The 18,513-nt window shown below is 35.7% G+C and overlaps 1 protein-coding gene across 1 annotated transcript in view; it reads right to left on the bottom strand.

Annotated features, from left to right (window-relative positions):
• LOC131077996 (protein HLB1) overlaps positions 1-14,665 on the bottom strand; it is a 210,563-nt gene extending 195,898 nt beyond the window's left edge. The window contains exon 1 of the mRNA XM_058015612.2: positions 13,914-14,665. Coding sequence (XP_057871595.1) covers positions 13,914-14,335 — 422 coding nt within the window. The 5' untranslated portion in view covers positions 14,336-14,665. The remainder of the gene's footprint in view (positions 1-13,913) is intronic.
• Between the last annotated feature and the right edge of the window lie 3,848 nt (positions 14,666-18,513).

Raw genomic sequence — 18,513 nt, 5'->3', positions numbered from 1 at the left:
TTTCTAACGCCACTGACTTGGGAAAATAGCAATATTAATGGTAGATATATTTCTTTTCCCAAAGTCGCCCACAATAAAATAATTAAATATTAAACCTTAGGATAAGGAAATAATATTTAATTAAATATCTTATAACTCCAATACTGATTGTCATCAAAATCAAGGATGAAACTGAGCACTGAGAACCACTGAACTAAACTAGATTAGAGCCCTGCCCAAGACTCCCAAAAATAGCAATGCTCAAACTGCCACTTACTAAAAATAGTAAGTCGTGAAATACTGCTTTGAAAAACATGATCTTCGCACCCAGAGAAAGAGCTTGAAAAGCTCGGTAAAACTGTACCATCCAGTCAGCCAAACCTTAACTTACTAAAAATAGTAAGTTCACACTTCACCATAGAATCAAATGCATGTTATGCCACCCTGAAGTTCATGAAAAACCCAGAAGGAAACCATATACAGAACTGAAGAATTCCCTCCTGATAACCCTAAAAAGCTCGTACAGAACTCCACAAAAGTAGGAAACCCTAATTCTCCTTTCTAAATAGCCTACAGGTCTTCGGAATAGGCCATTAGATCACTAAATGAGCATCACTAAGAAGGGGACATTACACCTAAGGCAAACCCCTATTCCCAACAAATTTCCCCTTTTCATTGTGAGCAAGAATAGGTACAAAGTTGCATTTTGGAGGATTGATAGGATATGCAAAGTCGAACAGGTTCAGCTTTCGACCACGAGAAATTTGTTGGACTATGACAAATTGATACTACTCGGTCCCAAAAAATCAGAACAAACTTTTGGGAACAGATCTGAATCATCTTCTACTCAGATCCACGTTGGTGGCTCCGTACAGAGAAACGAAAATAGCCAGAACTCGGCGAGTCTGAGTCCAAGCCACCCCCCACGAGTCCAGCAAACTCGGACTCGGACTCGACCGACTCTGGGGTCCAAACTCACCTGGACTTGGCCAGACATAGACTAGAGTCCAAAATCTTTAAAAATCTCTAAATTTCTTGAGTTTTTCACTTTCCCGAGTCCAACCAAGTCTGACTTCGAGTCCCGAGTCCGAGTCTGAATCGGCCTTGCCAAGTCCCAATCTCGTTTCTTTGGCTCCGTATGACATCTGTAGCTCACTGTTTCTATCAAATTGCTTCAATAATTCACTATCTTGCCCTAATCTTCAACAATTTGAATTAATTCAATTTGAGGATAAAGCCCTATAAAGGAGCCTGGAATATGATCAAAATCTTGGTCTATCAAGGCTAGATCTATTAGATTCCTCTCCTCCTTAATGTGTTGGTTAATTAGGTCATTTAGTGGTTTTATTATCTTAATTTAACCCTAACCCTAGTTTTACACCACCATATTTTGGTGAACTCAACATCCTGCACCTTAATTTTTTATTTGTGATCTCAAATCTGATTGTTTATGCATTTTCAAATTCAAATTTGCATTTATAAGTTTCATTTTCAATCGAATTACATAAATTTAGAGGTTAAATCCACAAAAATCCTAATTTATAATTCTAAATTTGTACTTGTGGGTTGCATAATTTTGATTCATTGTCTCAGATATGATTGTTTATGCATTTTCAAATTCAAATTTGCACTCATAGATCTCATTTTCAATTGAATTACATAAATTTAGAGGTTAGATTCACAAAAACCATAATTTATAATTCTAAAATTCACTTGTGGGTTGCATAATTTTGCAAGTTTATTTTCAGATTTGATCTTTATGACATGTTATGATATGATTTAGACACATTTATCTTTCAAATTCACAAATCAAGTTGCTTAATTAATTGGTTAATCAATCACTTTTACAAAAATTTGCGTCGTTCAATCACAATTTTCAATTTGTGCATTCAAATTTCCCTCCTTTGTGCATGAGTTTTGTTACCAGTAGTCCTACCTACAATATTCTCATGAGAAGTTGTAGAATTAAGGATTCCCAAGGTTTAATTACTAAGGATATGGAGCCTAATTTGGATAACTTATTTCATGAGAATGTTGGTGCTTCTTCCAACCCAACAAATGATGTCATTTATCCGCATTCTTTTCATAATTCTCATGATGAGGATGAATCACTAACTAAGGTTACCGTTGACCAATTGGAGAAGATTGACAATGAATTTGAAAATCTTCAACAATGGATGAGTCAACGATACCCGGAAAGTGAGGCAATCCCATTGATTGAAGGATTAAAAAGAATGGTACAAAGTGATAAAATTGGTGTTGATTTGCTATATGGCCTTGCTCATATTGTTGACACTAAAATCATGCCTATCAAAAGTTGTGCCGAAGGCCTTGGTTATTCTCAACCCACTAGTCGAGCTAATCATTCCATTCCTATGCCTACATCCTTGCCTAGTGTGCCTAAATTTACATCTATCATGACTACTTCAACACAAAATGTTAATCCTACACACGTTAATCATGGGGGCAATCCCATTAATCAATATTCTTATATCCCTCCTTTTGTGAGGCTTCCATTTGTATCCCAATCATCTCTCATACCCACATATCATAGTGTTCCATCTCCTTATTTCCAACCTCCACCTACATACAACAATGTTACTCCATCACAATCCAATATGTCCAATTTCAATCCATCCACCGAAGCAACCATTAATAACCTCGCCCAAACTGTTGCATCCCTACAACAACAATTGGCTTCCATTACTCAATCCAAATTTAATGCGCCCACATTTAATGTAGCAAAACCATTATCCAATGACATTGTCTGTGTTGTCCCTCCTAAACATATGGAAGTCCCTCAATTGGAGTTGTACAATGGAAAAGGTGATCCCTTGACTCATGTGAAAAATTTTCAAACTTTGTGTAGTGACTTTGCTCATGACCAAAAACTTATGGTTAAATTGTTTACTCGAACCTTTAGGGATAAAGCTTTGCAATGGTATTGTTCTTTGCCTCCTTATTCTATTACATCATTTCAACAATTAGCTAATGCTTTCCTTCAACAATTTCACAATAATATTGGTCCTAAAATTACTTTGACTGATTTGATTCATTGTAAGCAAGGAGTTAAAGAAAAAGTGATTATTGGTAGATATAAACATTTGTATTCTCAAATTGCTTATCCTATGCCTAATCAAGATATTCAATGAATTTTTATTGCCAATTTACAAAAAGACATTAAGGATAAGCTTCTATTTTCTGAGTTTACTTCCTTTACACAATTGTGTGCAATGCTCCATAATTATAAGCTTCAAATGAGTCAATTTGAATCATCTCCTTCAATGTCTCCGGTTGATAAGAATGAGAGTGCTCAACAATCTTTTGCGAAGTTTAAACTGAACAAAGAATACATCAAGATAAATGACATCAATACTCAAGGGGCAGCCACGACATTAGGTGTGGCCCCTTTATCCAAATACTTTAGAAACGAATTTACTCCTCTTTCTGAGTCTTTGCATAGTATAATGTCGAGATTGATAAATAATAATGTGTTGAAACTTCCTCCCATCAAGCCAATTGATACCTCAAAACCTTTGTCATCTTACCATGATCCCAAAGCCTTTTGCCATTATCACCGTCAACACGGTCATGATACTGAGAAGTGTTATACTTTAAGGAGTAAGATTCAAGACTTCATTGATAATAATACCATGTCCGTAGCTGGTGTGAATGACAAAGGAAACAAATCCTAGCTCCTCATAATCAAAATCTCCAAATCTTCACCAATCCTTTGCCTTCCCACTCTACTAATGTTGTTGAGTCTGACTCTCTTGCCTTCTCTCCCGATGACCTAGGAGTTGAGTCTAATAATGTTGTGAATCTTATTGACAAACCTACACCTCCTAAGGACCTATGCATTACCTTTGATCCTAGTGAGACTATTGTTGGACCTGATGGCCCATTATATATCACTGCGAAGATCAAAGACAAACTCTCACGAGGAGTGCTCATTGATCCAGTGTGTATGGTGAATGTGATCACTAAAGAAAATCTTTACATTTTACAATTGCATCAAGTAACATATGATAAATCTGATGTTATGGTCAAGGTGTATGATGGTTTCTCTTGCCCTGCTATTGGCTCTATTACACTCCCCATTGGGGTTGGTACTGTTGGAAATGTTGTCATTGATGTCAAAGGACATTAATCTTTAAGTCATATTGAACAAGTTATGATGGCAACCAAGTTCATTAAGATGGAGCAGCGATATATTATGAAAAACAAAGGTGGCAGATTGAGTATAAAGCCGACTTCATAGACTAATTGATGAATGAGAACAATGATATTCAAAGAGATATTAGAAGCAATCATATTGGGAAGCAATTAAAGTTATGTTATGACAGACAGTGATGCCGATTACAGACTTAGATTACATCATCACAGTGTGTAATATCCCCTGTCTAAAGATGGCTGAAAACAAGGAGATATTTACTGATACACTGGGTGTAATGCTGTTAACTGCTGCTGTCTCAGTAGTTTTCAGATTTTTAAAGGTCTAAACAATCTTACATTTAACATGAAGGAATAACTTCAATTAATTCCTCAAGGGAGTATGACAGCCAAGCAAGCTTATATAACCATAGTATGTTGTTTCATCGTTCAAATCAAACATCTAACAGCTAGTAGACATTATGTTAAACAGCTGGCACTTGTCCTCATAATATGAAGATATCATAATGAGATGCAATCAAAAAGACTCCCATATTCTTATTGCATATGATAGACGAATTTCATGGACAATTTCCAAAACATTTCATGAACATTATGGGCTACCACTAAAGATCAATTCTCAATTATTCTGAGGACATTCGAACTGCAATTATACTCATGCATTACATAGGAGAATTAACTAGCAAATGAACCTGATATCAGCAATGTGTAGAATCAAGTGAATAATCCTCCAATGTGCCTCCAATCTGAATTACTCCTGAAGCCGTCTTGCTGTTGTAATATTCAGACTGAGATCTCCAATGATAGTAGCCGAACCTTCATTAAACTTGCCCCCAGAATAGTCCCCAAAGATGTAGAAGTATATCGCCTTGCTGGTAAATCTGCAGTGGTGTAGGAAGCAATACGGTGATCTACAAGCTTCCCTAAGTGCCAAATAGCCCTTCTTATGTGACTGTCGAACTGCTGCAAGTCTGAGGACACTGCTGTAGTCTGAAGACACTGAGATGTGTTGTTGATAATACCCAAAACTCCTCCTCCAAGTGCCCGGTTCTTCCACTAAAGGATAGCGATGAACATCTAGGAAGCCTTGGTTCTAAATCGATGTAAAAAAAAGCTCATTTCAGCTGCCGACCTGCTGCTGTTGAAAATGTCTCAGAAATACCACTGTTGCTGCTGTTAATAGCCTCCAATAATCACTGAAACCAAATCGAAAATTCCTCTAAAGACAGCACCTTCCTCCTTAGTTGATTTTCCAAGTATCCACGGTCTTCTAAAGGTGAGATCGAAGGGGTTTAGAGCCACGACCAGCTTCAGGTCTGAGTCATCAAAGCTATCACAGTGGACAGCAAATTGCCCTCCTATTTGTCCCCAAAGGATCGCCTTCCTTCCTTGTGAATTTTGGAACCAATGAAATACAAAATCGAAGGAGACATGAGAGATTATGTTCAAATCGTGGTCCCAAGGAGATGGTGGACCTGCCAGGGCTCGGCCTCTCCAAACAAAAAATTAATACACCTTTTCCACCAAATAAAGCCTCTAAAAAGATCGCCAAAGCTTTACCTTCAATCTGCAACCAATAATGGGCAAGATCGATGCATAAATGGGATGATATGAGTGAAAATGTGGGTCTGCTACTGTTCACGACACTGTAGCGACGGTACTGTTCACGACACTGTTCACAGCAAGGTGAAAAGTCCTTCGATCTGCTCCAAAACTCTTCCAAATTCTTCTTCAAATCACCAATAGATATTGCCAAGGTTCTAGAATGAATATTGCCGATGTAGAATACCTTGAACCACCTGAAATCTGATATGTATCTCCAATTAGCTCAAATGAGATGACTGAGATGTCACCTCCTCTATGCAACCCCTCGAGAGATCTTTCACCCTCTCAGTTATGCGATCAATTGGGAGTTTTCGTTCCCAAAGACCCTTAGTCTGCAGACACCAACTTGGTTCTACAAAACCAATTCAATCAACAATTCATAATCCAAGTCTGCTTTCCTTCTCTTACCCTCTTCTATTTAACCTTTTCCATAACCCGTCATGAGACACCTTCTAGAAGGGGGTAGAAATACTTTATTTAATTAATATTTTATTTTTATACTGTAATCACTTTTAATTAAATTAATTAAATATAAAGTCACTTTTTAATAAATAATTTATTTTAATGACTTTATAAGAAATTAATTTAATTAATTTCTCCTTATTACTCCTATTAGCCAAAAGGCTAAAATTGGGGACATTACACAGTGACTGAAGCAACCAGTCAACAAGTTGCAAGTGGGTGGTCGATTTTGGAACAGTGATTGTAAACAGCTGTTAACAAGACAAAGACAAAGACCATATAATCGACTCAGCATACTTATAGTAGACTCAGCATGAGATAAGGTCGACTCTTTATAGGGAACCGTAAAAGGAAGACAGCAAGCCATAAAAGGAAGACTACGACAATAAAGAAGAAATTCAATGGAGCAATTAAATTAAGAAGACAAGTGCCTTAAAGAAGTGACTAACAATGTGCACTTGATGTGTACTAAAGAAAAGTATTGAGCAGACTAAATATGCACTCAAAAATGATGACTATACTGTATAAAGAATAACGACCAGCATTGAAGATATACACAGAAGTTATCGGTTCATCATATTCACAACATAAGCAATTATCATGACAATAGTATAAGTGTATGGATCATTGCCATCTAAGACACATACAAGATAGGCAGCGATTATGTGTAATAAGCCATGATTAAGAGTATTAAGAAGCGGTTTGTTGGAATGACTTTATAAAGAAGTCATTTGATATTAAGAACAACAGCGATTGAAGAAATATCTCATATGCTCCGCTAAAAGGCAGAATTACGTGGCCGATTCAGTAAGGAACATGGTCAACTAATTTAAAATCTGAAGCTGACTGACATGCTATTAATTTACAGAGCAAATCATTAAAATAAAAGGTGCGATATATTAATTAATATATGCAGCGATTGAAAGATATTAAAATGAACACTACAAACATTGATTTAGTTATGGACAATTGACAAAGACAAAGTCGCTAAGGCAGCGATAAGCTTAGCATTCATATTTGAGAAGACAACAACTTAATATATGTGCACTGATATATTAAGGAAAACATTGTTCACTGACTCTTGTTTGGCTTGGTCAAAGGATTTCATAAAAATCTATATTACATATTGAAGCTACGAAAAGATAAATAATAAAGAGGGTGATTGATATCGCCGTCAAAATTGTTTGAATCTGTCTACACGTAATCAGTATTGGTGCACGTGATCAGTATTGAATTTGCATATGTAGAACTTGAGAAGTCGACATAACAGGCAGCGAAAGGAAAGTCTATGAAGACATACAAACCTGTGTTAAGGAAGCGATTTAATGATCAGCAATGAAGAAGGTACAAAGGTTAGCGATTTACAAAGGAGTAATTTGTTTAATAATTACAAAGAGTTTGATTGACAATGAGGTGCATAATGAATAGACGTGGTTGGTAATTTAGTAAAGGAATCAATTCCTTGAAAGGATGCAGTTCACTAAAGTGATTAATATTAAATCGACTATTGTTTGCAAATAATAAAGGCACAGTTCGTAAAGAATGTGACTAAAGTTTTAAAAAGATGCGATCATATTTGATAAAAGGTTTGAACTTATCGCTGCTCTTAAAAAGTTAATTAAAAGTTAAAATTCATCAAAAGAAAGATCTTTATAGAAGGATGCAACTCTTTGGAAAAGAGACACCTCCATTAATGAATGAAGAATGATGTCTTTTTGAAGAATTCGGAGGACTATAAATATAGTCTATAATTTGTGAAGTAGAGGATGGTGTGTGTGAAAGTAAATGCTGAGGTTATAAATCAGTGAAGAGAAGGGATGTTCGCTGTCTGTGGTGTGTGAATGAAAAGAAGGAAAAATAAATTATATACACAAGAAGATATATGAATATGAATGTACAGAATATAAGAGGATAGTATACAAGACAAATTAACTCACAAATGATGAATATATAGAAGAAGATGATAAAGCATATAGTGAATGATTTTTGTAATTCTTGTGACTAAATTATGAACAAACTATTGGCAGATCTGAGGGTAATGTAAGGACTTCATAGAAGATATTGTGGTAGATTTATAAGTAACTTATAGCAGATTGGTGGAGGAGTTCATAGAAGATTTTTGAAGATAAAGCACAGATTTATGAAGAGTAGAATGGACAGATTTATGTTGAGTAGATAGAAGAATTTTGCAGATTTATTAAGCATATTCAAGAAAGTATTGTGAAGGTCGTATGACAGTTTTGTAAGGGGATTTGTAATCAGTTTTGTGGCAAAGTTATTGTCATCATAATAAGAGTTGGAGGAAGAGATTTTGTGGAAGAAAAATCATCCATCATCCGTTGTTATAGCAACATTGTCAAGGTGAAAAAATTAGATTTATGTGAAGTGGGTTGGTACTCACAAATTCAGATTTGGGAGTTGGTGCTTCCAATGGTTTGGTGCTCACAAATTCTAAAGTGGGAGTTGGTGCTTCTAGTGGGTTGGTGATCACAAAATCAGATGAGGGAGTTGGTGCTTCTAGTGCGTTGGTGCTCACAAACAAACTTAGGGGTTGGGGCCTCTAGTAGGTTGGTGCCTACGAACATTGTAAAAGAAATTTATAAAAGCATTAATTTGCCATGGTTTAAAACCGTAAGGGTTTCCACGTATATATCTTGTGTTCTACTTGTATTCATATTAGTTAAATCACATATGAATGTTGGTATGCAATGAATATGTTAATGAGATAATTTATATACTTGTGATTGAAGTTGAAAAAGTTGAAATTGGTTGTTATACTGATTCACCCCCCCTCTCAATATAACCGTGTGCTCTTCAGGTAATAAGTCCTTAAATGTAACTTTTACTATCATTCCTACATCGGATCAATTTTGTGTAAAGTTGGGACATCCTTGGCTCTCTTCCATGAAAGCGATCCCTCCTATGTTCATAAATGTTTGAAATTCCCTCATAATGGCACTACCATAACAATTAATCATAGCATGTACCAACCCATGGCGAAGCGTGGTAATTTCACCCTTGATTGCTTTTGGCCTAAACAACTTAAGCCTCTTAAGCCTCGAAATGATGTCCTTTTTCTATCTTATCAAAAGTGGAAAAATGAGATGATCTTATCTTTGAGTAAGCCTAGGGACCCTAGACCTATTCCTCCTCCTCATGATAGACCTGGTATCCTTCCCACACCTTCAATTCCTCCCATATATGCCACAATCCCGCCTCCTACGTCTTACAAAGGAAAGTGCTTGGCATCTTCTTTGTCTCAACCTAATGTGGCTTCTCCCATTCCTCCTCCTTCAAAGGAAGAAAAGCAGCCTATGTCCATCGATCCTCAATCTTCACAACCCTTGGCTAAAACTAAAAGGAATCCTTGTGCGAGAGAACGTCGATGAAGACGTCATGCTAAGGCTCGTGAACTAGCTTCCCAAACCATTTCCTCCCCAAAGACACCAAAAGTTGACTTGGTGCAATTTGTCCAGCCTTCGCCTAAGCCTAGGAAGGAAGTTCAACCTAAATCACCACGATTAAAAATGCTTAAGAAAAATGATGGTTCATGCTCTTTTCGTGTTAGAGATCCTAATTTTATTAATCTAGACGATGAAACGGATGATGATGTTGTTCATGCTAACAATGTTGATTCTAATGATTATGATGATATGCATGAGCTTGTTGATGTTAATCATGATCTATCTTCACATTTTTCAAAAGCATTAATCCTAGCTCCTAGTGACAAACAAAGTGACTCATCATTAGAGCATGGTCCTTGTTTGGAACTTGCAATAGCTCCATCTATCGTGCTCGAAGTTGCTCCTCTTGCATCTTGTCCACCTTCCCAAAACAATGTTCAGCAAAATTATGAGGCGGATGATTCGCTTGATTAGCTACATTCGTGTCATAGATCCTTCTCTTGCTTGTTTGTAATGTGTTTCCCTCGTGATGTGTTTTTCTATTATGTTAGGTTTTCTTTGGATGACCCTTGTCACTCTGTTGGTGCAAGGTAATAAAGAGGCCGAATCTGTTGTGACATTCTTCTATTTGTTGTCCCTTGTGTTGTCTACTTGAGGATGATGCAAAGCATTGAGATCTCTTTTGGTCTCTTCCATGTTGACTCAAAAAGACACATGTTCCCTTCTTCCATTGCACTTGTGGTTCCACTACCTTTGGGGGATGAGGTCAAATCAATATAAATATTCATGATATACATTATTTATCATAAGCGCATACTGACTCCAAAGTTAGTGGATCCCTTCTATGTTTTATGTTTTGTGACCATTATCCTTTTATTTGTCCTTTCTTGGGGGCATCTCATTATAGCAACATGCTTGTCTTTTGGATGCATGCTACCTTAAAGCAATTGCTCTCGATAAGGCGTATGCAATCGCTTGGCATATACTCCACTCAATGTTCCACTTTATGCACACACCATGACATGTTTCGATACTCAAGTTACTTTGCAAACTGAGCCTTTTGCTTGATAATTTGGTATTTTTCTTTTTCATAACTCATAGTAAGCAAACATTACTAGGCTAGTAAGTCATGTGCTCTCTCTCTTTCCTCTTTCATATGATGTCCCTTTTATCTCGATATTGGAGTAGTAAGATCCTTAAGTCCTTGAGGGCTTAGTGTGTCTTGTCTCTCTGATGTCTTGATGAAAGTTTTCAATGCAGACCTTTGTACTTTACCATGAGAATGCTTAGTCTCATACTCCCATTAAAGTGGGGGCTAAATGTAGCATCCTAAATTGTGCTCGCCTACAATTTGTCCTCATTTAGGCCTCACTTTGGCATTTCATCCTCCAAGGCCTGATTGCAACACTGATTCTACTCACACCACCCATTTACCTCACATTCTCACCACATTTCCAGCTTGACCCCTTGATTGGAGTCTTGATTTGCAAGACCAGGGCATACCACGCCCTAGTCCCAAATTAGGACCAGGACATACCACATCCCAATCCTAAATCGAGACCAAGGCATATACACCCTGGGCCTTCCAATCTGGCCCCAAATTGGCCCTTCTTAACGGTCACCCAGTGAGAGAGGGAAATTAGATCCCCTGTTGGCTTAGATCGGAAATTTAATTTGATTTTCAACAAGTATAAAAGGAGGTCTAGCCCTCTCATTCTAAACCTAACAAATTTGAAATCAAGATCTACACTCTAGCAAATTCAAGTGAGCATGCAATCAATCTTCTATCAAGCATTGGAGCAAAAGTGAAGTCAAGATTCAAGCATTGGAGATGACATTCATGTTCTACGTTTTATGAAGACAATCTACATGAAACCCTAATTCCTTTGTGGAGACAAACAAAACTTCATTAAAGGTATATCATTAGTGTTTCATTCATTCTCAACCTTTACCTCAAAAGGAAAGTATTTTACTATAGTACTTCATTTACATTTTCAATTCAATTTCATGGTTAATTCCAAAATCAGGGTTTGACCTAAGGCAAACCCTTATTCCCAACAAATTTCCCCTTTTCACTATGTGCAAGAGTAGGTACAAAGTTGCGTTCGGGAGGATCGACAGAATTTGAAAAGAAGAACAGGTACAGCTTTCGACCTCAAGAAATTTGGAGGACCATGGCGAATTGATACTACTTGGTTCCGAAAAATCAGGCCGAACTTCTGGGAACAGATCTAAATCATCTTCTTCTACTCAAATCCAGATTGGTGGCTCCGTACGACATCTATAGTTCACTATTTCTATCAAATTGCTTCAATAATTCACTATCTTGCCCTAATCTTCTAAGAAGGATAGAGCCCTATCAACGGAGCCTGGAATTTGATCAAATCTTGGTCTATCAAGGCTAGATCTATTAGATTCCTCTCCTCCTTAATGTGTTGGTTAATTAGGTCATTTGGTAGTTTTATTATCTTAATTTAACCTTAACCCGAATTTTACACCACCACACACCCTTTGAAAGAGTTACAACCTTTCATCATTTCTGCCCATTCCTTTCTACTTCCATTATTCCCTCCTTGTTTCACATGCTCCCTTCTTTCTTCTTCCTCACCCATCCTTTCAAATATCCTTCTTTCAAATGAGGTTCTCTTCTCCCTTTTATATCTCATGTTTGAGGGCGTCACAACTTTTCATTTCATTTTAATTTTAATCTTATTTTTACTTTTTTGTATTTAATTTTATTACTGTTATTAAAATTTATTCTTCTATATTTTTATTTAATCTTATTTTAATTTTATTATTATTATTTATAACTAAATCCTATTCAAAGAGTGGACATTACAATAACCCTCCTAAATTATTTTTCAGCCCTCTATCACAGAATATTCATGAATATGAAAACAAAATTCTCACTACAGCTCCCAATACTTGAGTTAAAAGACTCAATTTACTCCATCATACATAATCTGACTGCATATATAATATTTATAGATTCCCAAGCCTTCTGGAAGCTAAAAGGACCACCAAAAAGAATAGGAAACTGAAAATATTGAATTCTAGAATGCCAAAAGATGTGGATTGTCGCCCATAATGAAACCACTACCTCCACCGAACCAGCTATTTTGCAATCACTACCTGTGCAAACTGGTAAATTTGTCACAACCAAAATGAACGCATCTTGAACTGTTTTCTCATCAACTGAATCCTACACACTGATGTCCCATTCCACCTTGCACATACTCCAGCTCCAAACAAACCATTTACTGTTCAGAATCATGCTAAAGAGTACAAAAACCAACCCGTTTTCAGATCCTTTGAACAGCAACAAGAGAAGTAAAAAACTTCTAATTGTACAACAGAATCAATCTCGGTTCTAATTTTGAATCCCCAATAAGCTTCAGCTGAACAATTAATTTTCCTAAACTGTTTCCTTTGAATGGTAATAAAAGTGAAATAAAACTTCACACTTAATAGCAATTTTGAATCTTATTCTCGAAATGATGTAACTTCCAAACTCAGTAATTCTGTAATCCAGAAATTTTATTCAGAACTGAATGTAATTGCCAAACTCAGCGTACAAGACTCCTAAAGCAAATCAAATTATTAGAAAAAATATTTTTCACTGTTTGAAATTGAATTTCTTGGTAAAGCTAACCTGCACAGCTAATTTTCAATCAGAACTGAATGTAATTGCCAAACTAAGTGTACAATACTCCGAAAGCAATTCAGATTATTAGGAAAAAAGTTTCCCAGTGTTTGAACTTGAATTTCTTAATGAAGTTGACCTGCACAGCTAATTTTCCAAAATCCTTTTCTTTAAACAGCAATACGAGCAAACAATATTCTACTTGTACTAAGCAATGAAAATCAATTACAATCTGAATTTTATGTGGATTTGACCCGCACTGCTAATAGTAATTATCATTCCATAGCGAAACACAACTTCTAATTCTACTTCATAATGAATGTCAGTTATAAATTGAATTTCTTTGTAAATTTAACCTCTGCAACTAGTTTTCCTAAATTACTTTTCTTTAACAGCATTAAGTGCAAAACAAAACTCCTGAATTCCAAGTGAACTTGACCTAAATAACTAATTTTCCTAAATTCCTTTCTTCGAAAAGAAAAAAGTGCAAAATAAAATTCCAGATTTTCAAGTGAATTTGACCTGCACAACTGATTGTCCTCAATTATTTTCTACAACATCAATATGAACAAAGCAAAGCTCCCAAATTCCAAAAGAATTAGAACCGACGCACAGAAATAAGAGCAATATTATACTTCAAAACTTACGGATAAGCCGAAGCGCTATTATCCTGCCTCTCGCCCTCATATACCGTAACACCGCTAAACAAACCGCCATTCTCCTGCTCATTCTCCTCCACGAATCCATTATTAACTCTACGAACCTCTTGAATCTCCTCTTCACGAGTTCGATTCTCATCCAAACCGTTTGCCTCTTCGACTTTATCATCTTCTCCTGCTTCATCAAGCCGATTTATCAGCTCCCTCATTGTAAACGTCATTTCCGCCTGTTCATTCTTTTCTTCCTCCGATTTTTCAGGCTCTTTATTTTCAGATCCGTGGCTGCTTTCTTCTGGACTCTTCATAGTGCTAAAATCCGCAAATCCCTGCTGTTCACCCACATTGTTTGTGTTTTCGCTTGGAGAACTTTCTAGATCTTTTTTAACTTCGTCGTCTGCGTTTAGAGACATGATTTTATGTTGTTCGAGCAGAAAATGCTCGATCTGCGGTCAAATTTGGCCAATTTTAGCTCAAAGTAATGAATTTAAGCCTTTTCAGATGTTCGATCTGAATGCAGGGTAATTGAATTGGAGAAAAAAATGCTAAGAGGGGTTAATACTCATGCCCGATCAAAACCTGTTGTAGAAACCCTTTTCAAGTTTCTTCATGGAAATCATTTCAGAGGTTCGACATGAATATTGAATATTATCAATTATTATTATTATTAATTTGTGAAGATGTTTTCAGTGCCTTTACGCTCACTTAGCAAAGTCTTTTCTCGTCTAAATTTGAGGCGTGGGCGGTCGGGAAGGGGTGTTGTCTTCGCGAGGTAACATAAAATCTCATATTTGAATTTTTTCAATTAATTTTTGGGTCAATATGTATTAAGATGAAAATTAAATAAAAGTTAATTTAATATAATTAATTAAAGATTAATTATATTTGGATTTTATGACGTTGTGGTAAGTGCAGTGAATTTTGTTGTGTTTAATTAATATAAAAATTGTAATTATTTTGATACTCTTGTTAGTTAAAGTATATTAATATGGTTGTTTTGTAGATAGTTATAAAACTATTAATTCTTTTTTAACATTTTGGAACAAACATTTTATGGATGGTTTTAGAGTGTCTTAGTACACATATTTATAAATTTGAATAATTTGATAATCTTATTTAATATGATTGTTTTATAGAACAAACATTTTGAATATAGTTCATGTGCATGTGGGATAATAGATATGTAGTACAAATAATATAATTGTATATATAGCTTTACAAACTCTTAAAAAATAATCAAGCAATCTAAAATGATTTTCAATTACAAAGTTTAAACTTGAGAAAAGAAAAAAAAAATGTTTAAAGTTTTATATGGAAATGTGTATTATCAATTATCAATATGTTGCATATGAGAACCATAATATGATTATTGCATGTGATGTTAGTTTATAGACTGTCAATGTAAGAAATATATGAATATAGGTAATAATAGTAAAGAGCAAAGATAGGGTAGCAAATTGGTGGTGTCATTTTAGGAGAGCACACAACATAGATTTAATTTATATCATGAGATTTTAATTTCTAATAGAAATATAAATTGACAAGTGAATGATGTTGCAATCAGTAGAACTAACAAGAAAGAGCAGACCACCATTGAATTGCAACACACAACATAGATTTAATTTATATCATGAGATTTTAATTTCTAATAGAAATATAAATTGACAAGTGAATGATGTTGCAATCAGTAGAACTAACAAGAAAGAGAAGACCACCATTGAATTGCAACATTTAACAAATTGCACCTAAGTATACTGGTGTATCTTGAATTTTTAAGGAACAATTCTATAATTAGTGATATTAAAGTCCCTTTTTTTTGGAGGTTGACGATATTATTTTTCTATTATTATGTATATTGTGTTTGGTTTTGTAGAGTGATGTGTTGTTATGCCTTATCTTTTTTCATTTTATAGATAGGCAATTTGATGTTGATTGTTATTTCAAAAAGATTTTTTCATTTTGCAAATTATATTTGATTAGTTATTAATTGTTTGGATTTGGTAAGGTAAAAACAGCTCGTAATGTGCATGAAGAAGGCATGCATCGTGAAATAGGATAAAGTATGATCATCCATATGATGACAGAATTGAAATGCAAGTGTTTCTTCCTTGTTCTCATCAAATAAAGAAATAATTATATGCCTAACCACCTAGATAGCCAATGAAGACAATACTTCTCTTGATAGTTTGATCTCTTTATCTTTTATATTGTGTGATTCATATAGTGTATGAGGACCATTTTGTAGACACTCAAAATTGTCTCGCTTCTACATTATGTCAATATCACTAATTATTCTTCTATATTATTTAATTATTATATTATTTAATTAATCTAATTTCATTCTTCTAGGTTAATATTTGTCGTTTTCATCACAATTTAATTATTCAATTCTCTCTTAATCATTTAATCAATTAACCATTTTCCCCTATGAATTTTTTTTTTTTTTTATTGATAAAAGGCCAAGGCCAAAGAGTTTTTATTAATAAGAAAAAATTACAATTACAATTACAACTCCATTCAGTGTGGGCACCCATAGGAAAGAATGGAGGGAAGAAAACCTCCAGTCTAGCCCAAATCCATTAATGGATCAGAAAAATGAAACTAGAGACAACTTAATAAGGGAGATGATACAAGGATCTATGGATCTAATATCCAGGAAGATCTACAAGAGAATGCTTTTAGAAACATCAAGATTTCCATTGAGCTGCAAGATGCCCCTTCCCTGAAAATAACCACCTCGATCGGTATGATAGCCCAATCTTTGCCTGAAAATGCAATGTGTAAATCTAACAGAGCCCCTAAACTGCACAAGAACCTCAATACACCTTTCAACCCAGCTTAATGTTAGAGTAAAGCAAAGATTTCAGACTACAGAAGATATAATGCTTGGGGCATAACTAACTTAACAAAATCTTACTGTGGGTAATACCTGCCAGATTTTACCAACCTGTCAAATCATCATAGTATCGCAGAAATTGTTAGCCAACAAAGATGTCCTTTATCCATAATGCTCATCTAGAACCAAATCTGCCCAAGGAAGATTTTTGGGAAAAAACAAAGAATTCAACCAATGACAGCCATCATAGATTTAAACTATATATATATATAAAATCTTTACTATGATTTGATGCATATGTGTTTTATGCAGAAGGATGGACACATGGTCCACTTCCTTTGGCTACAAGAGAGGTGGTGAATTGCTACATGAACTCTGCATTTGAAATATATATATATATATATATATATATATATATATATATATATATATATATATATATATATATATATATATATATATATGTGTGTCAAGTTGGGTCATCTTTGCCTTAAAAAGAGATAGACGATTGAATGAGCAGAGAAATAGCAAAACCCATACGCCAGAATTTGAGCGAAAACATAACTAAGTCTAGAAAATATATATACTAAACATTCATAAGTCCTCTTAGCATGCATAGTATGTATGGAAGCAAAACCATAGAGATTCCAAAAGAGACAAAAGGAAAACCAGAGGCAAGATCCCTAATAGTGGCCGCTTAAAACACTTATCATAACACCAGAAACCCGGAGGGCCAAAAAACCAAGAGGATTTCCTTACGAGAGGAGTCTCGTCCTCTCCTACCCTGCTTGTGAGGATTCCTAGAGCCCGAGCTCTCTAGCTTTGTTGAAGAGGGGTCAGCATGAGAGGGAGGGATTGGCATATTGTCTGGGATGACTGTGATGTTTTTAGCTTCGAGGTAGTTAATCAGCCACTTCTCCCACAAGGGCTTTTTGACCTATATAATCCACGAGAGGAAGAAGAAATTCGTGCTTCTGACAAGACTATAAGCATCAAAGGCCGCGGGCTCCTCAATGACTAGGATGGGGAATCGAGGCACTGGCTTATTCTTTCGAATAAGAACATCATAGTCTCGGGGCTTAGGAGCCATAAGCTCCTCATCAATGTTGACCACTGCCCTATCTAGTTCACCCAAGACTTCCTTTTTAAAGACCTTTTTACACATATTCACCACTACTTCTCTATCTTTCTCTAGATGCATGGTGATAGCTAGGAACATTGTTGCAATGTCAGAGTTCGCTCTAGTTCGGTCCTCATTCAGAAGATAGTCTTTCCCCAGAGTTTTCATCACGACTTTAGTAATCAGAGGATTTTTTTGGGCCAGGATGCCTTTCATTCTTTCCTCTTTAATCTCTCCAACAAAGGCCATCTGACGCTTCAGCCCGAGAAGTCTAAGAGTGGTATCCATCGTAGCTGAATGAGAGATAGACAAAGGCACCAACCCAGCAGCCTAGATAAAGCTAGCGAGTTGATGCTTCGAAAGAAGAGCCCAGAGCAGGTAAGGGTTAAGATCGGAGGGTCACGATGCAAGGGATGTGATCTCCAAAGATTTAAGACATAGTTACCACCGCCTAAGCCTTTAAGCTGAGAGTACTCAAGATTTCAAATCGTTGGGTGAGCGTCACCTCAACATTTACTAGGGTGTCGTCACAATGGTATTGATCGAGGAGGAGATGTTGACGCGTGATGTCTATCATCAAAAAGGCACATCTCTCCTGACAGCTTAGACTAAGGGAAGAGGTCTACTAAATTTAG

The sequence above is a fragment of the Cryptomeria japonica genome, chromosome 5 (assembly GCF_030272615.1).
Source record: "Cryptomeria japonica chromosome 5, Sugi_1.0, whole genome shotgun sequence".
NCBI classification, from domain to species: domain Eukaryota; kingdom Viridiplantae; phylum Streptophyta; class Pinopsida; order Cupressales; family Cupressaceae; genus Cryptomeria; species Cryptomeria japonica.
This window is presented reverse-complemented; position numbering and strand designations above follow the sequence as displayed.